The 11,047-nt window shown below is 38.2% G+C and overlaps 2 protein-coding genes across 5 annotated transcripts in view; both read left to right on the top strand.

Annotated features, from left to right (window-relative positions):
• The window catches only part of LOC107708125 (chromodomain-helicase-DNA-binding protein 6-like), a 43,912-nt gene extending 40,850 nt beyond the window's left edge, over positions 1-3,062 (top strand). For both annotated transcript variants that reach the window (XM_016512275.1, XM_016512274.1), the window contains one exon: positions 1,002-3,062. In XM_016512275.1, the coding sequence (XP_016367761.1) occupies positions 1,002-2,057 (1,056 nt within the window). In that variant the 3' untranslated portion in view covers positions 2,058-3,062. The remainder of the gene's footprint in view (positions 1-1,001) is intronic.
• A 2,987-nt stretch (positions 3,063-6,049) lies between these two features.
• Positions 6,050-11,047, top strand: part of LOC107708126 (retinoblastoma-like protein 1) — a 13,823-nt gene continuing 8,825 nt past the window's right edge. For all 3 annotated transcript variants that reach the window (XR_001636324.1, XM_016512276.1, XM_016512277.1), the window contains exons 1-5: positions 6,050-6,335; positions 8,162-8,295; positions 8,486-8,686; positions 8,769-8,833; positions 10,012-10,140. Coding sequence is in view for 2 of the 3 variants with exons in the window: in XM_016512276.1 (XP_016367762.1) it covers positions 6,177-6,335; positions 8,162-8,295; positions 8,486-8,686; positions 8,769-8,833; positions 10,012-10,140 (688 nt within the window). In the remaining variant the exon portion in view is untranslated. The remainder of the gene's footprint in view (positions 6,336-8,161; positions 8,296-8,485; positions 8,687-8,768; positions 8,834-10,011; positions 10,141-11,047) is intronic.

The following is an 11,047-nucleotide window of genomic DNA, read 5'->3' on the forward strand; positions in this document are numbered from 1 at the left end:
AAAACGTAATAATCACTTTAATGTAGCTTGCCCCAACAGTTGTACGCGGAAGCAGCTCCGGGCGGATGACGTATGAGGTCGGCGTTGCGCATGTGCCGCTCAGAAGTGACGAACATGGAAGCGCAGGGGAGAGATCAAAACAAAGGTCACTAATTAGAAGAACAAGACGATGATTTGTAAAGAAGAATGTCGGAGGATTTCGATATAAGCCAAGAGGAGACTGGTTTTCCTTTGCTAAAGTAAGGAAACTTTGCTTCCTTTGCTCCTATAAACAAACATTGGTTTTCACGAGATTTAACGGCACATGCGCAAAGCCAACATCTTACGTCATCCTCCCGGAGCTGCTTCCGTGTACAACTGTTGGCGCAAGCTAGATTAAAGTGATTATTACATTTTGAATATGGATATTTTTCTTACAAAAACGCATCGATTCGCTACAGGAGGCCTTTGTTCACCCCCCGGAGCCGTGTGAGGCACTTTTTATTATGGATGGATGCGCTTTATTTCACTTCTTTTGGACTGATGAACTGCAACACCCGCTGACTGCCATTAAACAGCTTGGAAGATCAAAGACAATTTTTAATATAACTCCGACTGGATTCGTCTGAAAGAAGGAAGTCATATATGCCTAGGATGGCTTGAGGGTGAGTAAATAATGGGTTAATTTTCATTTTTGGGTGAACTATCCCTTTAAAATGTAAAATTGTGTTTCACTGAAATCCATTCCATTGGAATCAGAATCCAGAATTTCAGTGATTTGTGATAATTAATGATTTTGAATGAAATTACTTTATATATGATATGTGTGCACATTTTTAGTGCAATTAACCAATCAGAAAAAATAATTTCAGAAAGTTGTGAAATAATTGATGATTTTGAATGAAACTACTTTAAACTTTATGCCATATATATGTGCCATTTTTATGTCTTTGACTTTCTAGATGCTGAATGAAATTGTTCCTTGTAAACCAACACTAAGTTTTCGTATCCCACTATCCCAGGGTTTTCTGCCAGAAGGCAAATTCACACGCATCCTCTCTGGACCCGTATGTCGGGATCCCGGTCCACGTAGGAGAGGCAGGCGACCCCGCAGCGAGATGCCCAAAGCCCACGAGCTCCCCGCTGGCATGGGTCCGCTCTTCATGAACGGTGGGCTCATTGGCAGCATGGATCTGGTTAGCTTACCCAATCTCCGCAATGTCCCTGGCATCCCGCTAACCGGTATCATGGGCTTTCCTCATGGTTTCGCCACTGCCATACCGTCAGGAGATGATGCCAAGAATGGACTCAGCATGCTGCCCATGATGCTCCACGGCATGGCGGCCGTGCAGCCGCCCATGTACAGCGCTCACATGAGTGGAATGATGAATCAACCACTGTCCACTGCAGCGTCCACGACGTCCACTGCAACTGCATCCTCCACTACAGCGAGCGTGACTTCTATGAACTCCGGAACCGTAACCTCATCCTCCAACCCAGCGGATAGTTCGGATTTTGCGCCTCAACATGATAACGCAAGCTCTCCAATGAGCATGGAGAATGGGAATATGGAGGACGCAAAGCAAGGAGGGGAAGAGAAGAAAGTGTCCGCTTCGGTGTCTACAGCTGTGGCCACTAGCAGCAGTAGTAGTAGCATCACAAGCACCGGCAGCCATTTGACCTTTAACCCTTTTCTAATCCCAGGAATGTCGCATAGTCTGTTGTATCCTCATATGTTCTTGCCACCGGGCAGTATAATGGCGCTGCCCGCCATGACCGCAGCAGACAGCACGGGCAGCCCCAAGAGGAAGAGGAAGAAGGTTAGGGAGGAAGGACCAGAGGAGGGAAGCAGCAATGTTGGTGTGCATATAGATGGTGTGGAATCGAAGGAGGTTAAAGACGAACAGACACCCGAACAAAAGAGCCAAGAGGGCGGAATGGAAGAAGGCAGACCTGATGTAGATTTAGCTCCGGTCAAAAATCCTTCTGAGGATAGAAGTACTGAGGAAAAGGACAAAAACGAGATGGGAGAGGAACCTAGGCCAAATGCTCAAGGCTTGTGTGACAGTGGAGACTAGAATGCATCCTCATGTTTGGGCCACAGTACTTTTGTGTGTGTCGTGTCTGTAAAAGTTTGTGTATAGGACTTTGATTATCAACGTATTGTTTATAGATCTGCCCTTGTAATTTCACTGACATCTACACTTCCTTCTGGGTGTGTGCTAAAGATATAGACACTTGACGCATGCAAACACTCAGAGGTCTTGAATCCTGAAAAAGGGACAGCATCATCATTGGTGTTAGCGTGTTCCTTTTGCATCATGGGAATGGATACTCAGACATTTCTGTCTGTTGACGGAGAACGCACTTAGTGACCCCAGCATTTTCCCCCTTCGATTAGGTGTTATTCACTAGCATCTTTCACAGATTCTCAGAAAGCGGTAGGATGTTGGTATTGTGCAAAAAACAGACGGCAGTCTCACTTCATATTCGTGTTTCCGATCACGCTCTTATAGTTGCATAAGGCCTAGATTTATGTTTTGAAACATAATGTAAAGAAAACACTCGTTCCATTGGTAGATTACCAGCAGAGCTGCATCTGATACAGTCTCGATGGACCACAGTATTTTGTTCTTAGTTGCTTGCTGCTATGTATTCATTTTAGTGAAGATTTTAACCTAAATCTTTTACAAAGCTATAGGTGGCATGAGTGCAACATGGTGAGTGCAATGGAAACTCAAAAAGAGCAAGGCTTGAAATTGATGGCAAAGAACAATCCTGAGATTGATTTATCTTTTGTTTTGTTTGTCATATTGTTTTTGATGTCGTTTCCACATGGTTGCTTTGATAAGATGCCCCCGTTGGGATACTACTAATCTTTTATAGAGATGGCTATATATACTTAGAGGTGCTGCATGTTCAAGGGCGAAGGTTTAGTGCCATAGATGAGACTCTGTTCTAAATGGTATTGGTACACGGGCTTATAAAATAAGTCTGATGCAAAACAGGTGGTAGAACATTGCGAGAACTGTGTTGTTGTTTTTTTTAGTGAATTTAAAGGGATAATTCACCCCCAAATTAAATTTCTGTCATCATTTCGGCCTTATGTCATTCAAACCTGTATGAATTTCTTCTGTGGAGCACAAAAGCAGCATGCTCCCATTAAGAAGTGGCTGTCAAGCTTCATAAATGGCCATGAAACTACTCCATACAACTAATTTTCTCATGCAAAAGCTACCTTGTGTCTTTAAAAGACTTGGAATATAGTGCATAATTCGTTTGGGCTACTGTTATAGTACGTTTTTATCTTTCTTGAAGTTTGATAACCCCTGGTCATTGTGCATTTGTTATGTGGGGAAGAGCAGTGTAAACATTCTTCAAAACATCTCCTTTCGTGTTCCACAGTCATACAAGTTTGGAACAACATGAAGGGGTGAATAAATTATGCCAGAGTTAAGTTTTGGGTGAAATATTCCTTCACCCAAAATAAGACAAAAATATCTTTGCAAATACCATTTTTTTGCCTTCACTAAAGCCCTTGGGTTGATGGGGGTTGACAGAAGATGGTCAGACGTCTCGTTCTCATGGTGAATGTTTACCTGTAATTGTGTTCCGTCTTGTTTGTTTATGTGTGTTCGTGTGGACGCATGCGCACGCTTGCACATGCCACTTCCTGTACATTTTGACCTATGTAAACCTGTACTGTAAATTTCTTGTCTAAACAAACAAACAAAAAAAAAAAATCATGGTCACCTTCAAAAAACATGCTGTTGTTGCCTTGTCACACTATTTGTGACACCATGATGTAATTTATTTTTCTCTTATTTCTTTTTTTACTTTGCCAAATTCACCAAATAGGACATTTCCCCTTTCTTATCACATCTATTTTGTGTTCTCTTTGCAATGCCTTATTTAGCGGTTTATATATGGATGTTTGTTACATCTTTATGTTGGAAAATATATATCAAAGTACTTGTGTACAGTGTCAACGTTTTGGGAAGCAGTCTCAGTCATACGAGTTAAAATCTAGTTGTACAGATACTGGCCTTGTGCATTTTTTGTGTCTTTTGAAATAACATAATCAGTTCTCTTTCCTCTCTCAACTCATTCAAAGCAGTATTGCAAAGCACAAAGTCTTCTTGACTTTCGAAAATGTCTCATTGTTAGTCTGAAAGCTTACCTCAGATCTTTCTCTATTGTCCCTACACTGCTTTCTGAGTAACATCTGGTGAACAAAAACGCACAGACCTCGTCTAGACGTCTGGATGATTGTGTTATCCTTGCTTTTGACGTTTTGATAAGTTCGTAACTCCATTAAAGTCCTTCAACATTTCAGGAGAATCACAGCCAGTATATGTACACCTGGAGAGTTCAGACTGTTAGACTGAGAATGCTGCGTTGCTGGTTGTAAGTGTATTGATTTTATAAATGTACAGTTTGTTGGAAATGTACAGTTTGAAAACTTAAAAACACTCCAGTTGAATTCAATTTGAATCAAGTTATTTGAATAGAAAGTCTCCCTGGTGCAATATCTGGGCTCATTTGAAGATCAGTGAATATATATTCAATTCTGTGTCCTAGTAACACTCATTTTATCTTTCTGCCTAGCTAAAACTGTTTGGTTGTTCATCCAAAAGTCTGATCAATTTAACCTGTATTTATTGTTTTACTGTCTCGGCATTGTCTCCCTGTGTAATTGCAACATGTACACAAACTTGCTGTCTCCAGGTTTTGGATGTTTTCCTATATGGGATGTCTACACTGATCCATTTTACTTTCCATAAAAGCTGAACAGTTCTGAAAACGGTAATGTTGACTATTTGTGTGTATAAATACATCTCTGGATAGTTGCTCCCAGATACACTTGAGAGCAAAAAAGCCTTCCCATTGGCCCCCTGCCTCCATTTTACATGGATTGATCAAAGGGAGATCATTGTAGTTGCTTTGCATAGTGCATTTCCAATGGGGAGTGAGAATTGGGAAATTTGTGGTACCATATGCCCGTGTCATTTTGATCAGACTCTGTCAGCATTCAATATGTCAGTGTCAGTGTTTGCATGTCAGGACCTGCTAAAAGACCCAGTCACAATGTCCGAGGCAGAGCAACATCCCATACTTAAAAGTGAATGCAAGTCAGGCTACTATGGGGTGTTTCTTATAACAGCTGCTTAGCCAGACAGAATAAAAGCAGAACTGCGCTTGCGTCACTGTTGAGCCTGTGTTGGAGGTTCTGTTCCTCAAGATCTTGTAGAATAACATTGAATTAATTGGATACAACTAATGGTCAGTGTTCATGACAAGGAAGTACTGTAAGTTTGTAGTTACATTGAAGCAAGTGCACTCTATTGGGATGATTACTCAAGACAAAAGGTGAACTTATACTCTTGGTGTGAAATCTGCAGCAATGCTGAGAGTCATGGGTGTTTTTTTTATTATTTATTTTTGGATATTTTATTTGTTTTTGGATATTTTGTTTTGTTTTTGTTCTAATAGTTCCTGTACACGGATGTGGACCAATCATATAATTCAAACCATGGTATGTGATCTTTTATTGTGCAATAAAAGATGACTTTGAACTTTCGGTTTTAACTAGTTCTAGTTTCTTGTTTTCGTATTTTGTTTTATTCATTTAATTGAGCAAATAAGAACGCACGTTTGGAAAACATTATATACTTTATATAACATTTGTGTCTTTGAAAGTATGGTGTCTGTGAAGCGTTTTAATTAAAATTTAATAATTAGTCATAAATGTAGTTAAACATGTCAAATAATACCATATAAGTATTATATATATATATAATGAGATAAAAAAAACGCAACAAACCGGGACATTTTTGTAAAATTGCATAGACAATTCTCATTAATACATTTGTTTATTCAGATGTTACAGATTAAGTCCCGGAATAAAGAGTACAACGGGCGGAGCTTATTATATTGTATTTATATTCGTTATATTTTATGTAATGGTTTGGTAAACACTGTGAGGAGGTTTAAATCCTCCATGCTGTCGTCTTTGTTGTTGTAATGACGCCATCTATTCCTCTTCTCTCATTGGCTGAGAGGAGCCCGTTTTCGCGCCATTCGTGTGTCTCGGCATTGTGGGATAGCATCAGGAGGTCAGCGGTGTTCCGGGTCAACTCCGTGTTTCACGTAAACAATTTTCTTTGGACGTTAACGGATTTTAACGGATTCCAGCAATGCGCGGAGATGAAACGGATTTGGAGTCCGTTAAATCAGACGATGGTTCGGTTCGGAGGAGTCTCGAGGCGCTTTGTCAGGAGCTCAATATGGACGAAGAGACGGCGGCAGAAGCGCTTCAGAACTTCAGCTCCATCTGGAACACTTACACGCTCGAGGTTCGACTAATTCACATTCAAACGACAACTTAATGACAGGAACAACCGACACCTCATGCTCTGCCTTCAACTCATCCGTGTGTTCTTACAGATATATAGTCAAAATAACCCGTACCAGTTAGGCAACAAGTACGGCATTCACTCTGGTATTCTTTGAAGTAACCATGGTATGCATATATGATAACTTGGTATGAATACCAGGATACTACCATAGTACATATCCAACATACCATGGTCGCACCGAGGTGTTATGCTGGACGAATTTTAAAGTATACCACGATCAGCGCCCAAAGATATCTAAACGTAATACCATTTAAAAACATTTTTATTAGTGTTCTGCGTCTGAATTGACTGAGGATTCCCTGATGTGTCACATGACATAAACACAAAGAGAAGATGAGGAAGTCATTTAAAGGGAATGCTGGGAAATATACATTTTTCCACACATTTCTTATTGGTTGCTATATCTTAGATAGTAGACGACTGTATAATTTTATTCAAGTTGAGCCCTGTAAAAAAATTGATACATATATATATATTTTTAATAGAACAGTTTTATTGAACCTTTAGACCAAGTATTTTTAATAAGTTTATGCACATGTGTTTTGTGTTTTATATCATATTTGAAACATCAGGCTTCCATGGCTCTTATAGTATGATATTGTGGAATATATATCTCATACTCGATTAGGAGAAATAAATGTCTATTTTATTCAGAGGCCCAAACTATTTGGTGCAGTTGCTGATATTTATATCTCCAGTTGCTTGTAATGTAAATCAGTTAGATCTTTATAATAGTGTAGCAAAACACAAAGAGAAGATGAGGAAGTCATTTAAAGGGAATGCTGGGAAAGATACATTTTCCCACACATTTCTTATTGGTTGCTATATCTTAGATAGTAGACGACTATAATTTTATTCAAGTTGAGCCCTGTAAAAAAAATTGATACATATATATATATTTTTAATAGAACAGTTTTATTGAACCTTTAGACCAAATATTTTTAATAAGTTTATGCACATGTGTTTTGTGTTTTATATCATATTTGAAACATCAGGCTTCCATGGCTCTTATAGTATGATATTGTGGAATATGGTGCTCATACTCGATTAGGAGAAATAAATGTCTATTTTATTCAGAGGCCCAAACTATTTGGTGCAGTTGCTGATATTTATATCTCCAGTTGCTTGTAATGTAAATCAGTTAGATCTTTATAATAGTGTAGCAGACTATTTACATAAAATGCTTTTAAATATAAAAATTCATTCTCTCAATATGTCTCAAGTCTCAATAATGTGTCTTAGTATGATGGTATGCGTAGTTTAATGAGCAAAGCTCTAGTTTTTGTTGTGGGAGGAAACATATAACGCAGTGCAGTACAATGATGATTGTAAGATCAGATAAACACTCGGAAGCCTGACTGATAAATTTTTCTGAAAAAAATTATGTATGGATATTGATAATCAAGTAAACCTAAGTTGCTTCAGTCCAGTGAGTTTTCATCTTGAAATATTACTAACAGTATGAAAGTTGTTCTTATGTTTACTTTATAAAAATCATTAGATTTCACTACAAAAAGATGTGTAAACCATGACCTGAAGGTGGTCATTTTTACAATAATATTGAAAGGCCTGAAAATGTATAAACTACCAATCATACGACAGAAGGCATGTAATAGATTGTGTATAACATGTTTTTCAGCAAGGTTCTGGTTATGTTGATAATTTATAGGCCTTAGAAATTTATTTGTATCTCATATGATACAGTAGGCTATGTGAGATATTCCAATGTATGTTCATTTGTGTAATGTGTTTGGTTGTGTTAGGGTGATGTCGTTCACTGGTTGGCCTGCTCTCTGTATGCTGCCTGTAGGAAGAGCTCCATCCCCACAGTGGGACGGGGTGTGATGGAAGGCAACGGTGTTTCCCTTACAAGGATCCTGCGTTCGGCGAAGCTCAGGTAAGGATCTCAAACAGACATGGACAGATACCTGCAGGATGGACGTCGTCTCCTGTAATTTCAGTTTATTTAATGGAAAAGTTTTAGTAGTAGAGTAAGAAGAGAAACAATGGCAAGAGCATTTATTTTATAATGTTAAAATAGGTTTTTATATGAAAATGTGAGTGTTGTAATGCTCTCTTTCCTCTAGTTTGATCCAGTTCTTCAGCAAGATGAAGAAATGGTCAGACATGTCGAACCTCTCTCAGGATTTCCGCAGCCGCATAGGTCGACTAGAGCGCAATTTCGAAGTGTCGACAGTGATTTTTCGTAAATTTGAGCCAATATTTCTGGACGTGTTTCAGAATCCTCAGGGTGAACCTCCCCGCCTGCCTAGAAGCCGCAAACACCGGTAAATCTGCCTGCTTTTTCTCTCCATTTTTAGCTTTCTTTTGAAGAAGAAAATTGTAACAAATATACTTCTTTCTTTATAGGCGTCTTCCATGCCACATCAGTGACGTCTTCAAGTTCTGTTGGACTCTCTTTGTGTATACAAAAGGTAATTAGACTGAAAGAAGTCTTCCCTGTTTGAACCATAGACTGTCAGTATAGTTTAGATATGACTACTTGCACAGTCTGTGTCAAATAATGCTATTAACTACGTAAAAATAAATCAGTTAATTATTTGACAGCCATAATAAATGAATACATTTTGTGAAGGTTTAGCATCAAACAAAACTTAATGCGCTAAATTTTTAAAAGTTTGAGCTCTGTAAAGTTTTTATAATGTTTTAAATAATTTTTAAATGTTTAAAGGGTTAGTTCACCCAAAAATGAAAATTAGCCCATAAATTACTCACCCTCAAGTCATCCAAGGTGTATATGACTTTCTTCTTTCAGACGAATCCAGTCGGAGTTATATTAAAAATTGTCTTTGATCTTTCAAGCTGTTTCATGGCACTCAGCAGGTGTTGCATGCATCAGTCCAAAAGAAGTGAAATAAAAAGAGCCCATCCATAAAAAAAAGACACTAAATCTGCATTAATTTGATCAAAAAATACAGTAAAACACTAACGTTGTGGAAAATTATTACAATTTAAAATAACTATTGTAATATATTTTAAAATGTCACTCCTGTGATAGCAAAGCTGAATTTCTTCAGTGTCACATGATCCTTCAGAATCATTCTAATATGCTGATTTGCTTCTCAAGAGACATTTCTTATTATTATCAATGTTGAAAACAGTATATTTAATATTTTTATGCAAACCATACTTTTTTTTTCAGAATTCTTGTTTATTTGAAACATTGTTTATTTGAAAGAGAAATCTTTTTATAACATTATAAATGTCTACTGTCACTTTTGCTAAATTTAATGCGTCCACGCTGAAGAAAAGTGTTAATTTCTTTAAAAATGAAAACAGTTGTGCTGCTTAATATTTTTATGCAAACCATGATACTTTTTTTTCAGAATTCTTGTTTATTTGAAACATTGTTTATTTGAAAGAGAAATCTTTTTATAACATTATAAATGTCTACTGTCACTTTTGCTAAATTTAATGCGTCCACGCTGAAGAAAAGTGTTAATTTCTTTAAAAAAAAATTCTGATTGCAAACTTTTGAACAGTAGTGTATTTTTATGTATGGACACCTCTAATTCCGACTGATTTGGCAAAAACCTGGTTGACGTTCTAAATGTTTAAGTAAACCCATGACGTGATTTCTACTTTATTTCAGGTAATTTCCATATGATTGGTGATGACCTGGTCAACTCATATCACCTCCTGCTCTGCTGTCTGGACCTGGTGTTTTGCAACGCTCTCATGTGCTCCAACAGGAAAGATCTCATCAATGAATACTTCAGAGGTAAAATTCCCTTCACCTCGCTGTGAGAGAATGTTTCTTTGATTAATTGTTGATTTTCTGTTTATAAGTCATTATCCTTGAGAAGGCAGAGTTACAAATGAGTCCATTGATTGCGTTAAGAGTTACTTGCGAGGTAGTGCACTTAGTTTTGAAATATTGACTGAATATGTGAAGTTGTAGTGCATTTAAAACAACTTATATCTCCTAAGTAATGAAATTGAGATCTGTTTGAGATATCCTATGAAATTGAGATCTGTTTTCTTTCCTGTATTATCTGTTGTAGGCATGGGCCGATTACCGGTTTCAAGGTATACCGCGATTTGAAAATTTCACGGTTTCAAAACCGCTAATATTTTCCGTTATACCGTTCCTGCGGTATGCGCTGTTTTTCATGTCTCCTCAAAGACTGAATGTGTAGGAATCCCTCCGGTTGTGTGCAGTGTAGAGAGTAACACGCCCCCTCCCCCTCCTGTTGGTGCGAGCGAGCGGTCAGTCACGTGCGTGTAGGATGGCTTCCCCTGGTGGCCCATGCCCAATCTGTTGTAGTGGTCGACTGATATATCGCCAAGGCCGATATTTGGCTTTTTTTCAAATATCGGCATCGGCGGATAAGTTTTTCTGTTTGGCCGATGCGTTCGAGGTGTTCAGTTTTTTTTTTTTACCCTGACATTTAAAATTAACACATTTGATAAGTTTTTCTGTTTGGCCGATGCGTTCGAGGCGGGCCTTTTATTTTGACTGCGCTGAGAACGGCAGCGCCTGAGCACATAGTGCTCACATTCTCCCTCTTGTTCGCTGTCGTCGGTAACGGTTCTGTCTAATACGGATAGAAGTCTGTCTAATAATCCGATAGAACTGTTAAACAAAGGAATTAAAATGTATACAAAAAAGTATTATAACTATTGCT

This window comes from Sinocyclocheilus rhinocerous, unplaced genomic scaffold (genome assembly GCF_001515625.1).
Source record: "Sinocyclocheilus rhinocerous isolate Xijiao unplaced genomic scaffold, SAMN03320098_v1.1 scaffold113, whole genome shotgun sequence".
Lineage (NCBI taxonomy): Eukaryota > Metazoa > Chordata > Actinopteri > Cypriniformes > Cyprinidae > Sinocyclocheilus > Sinocyclocheilus rhinocerous.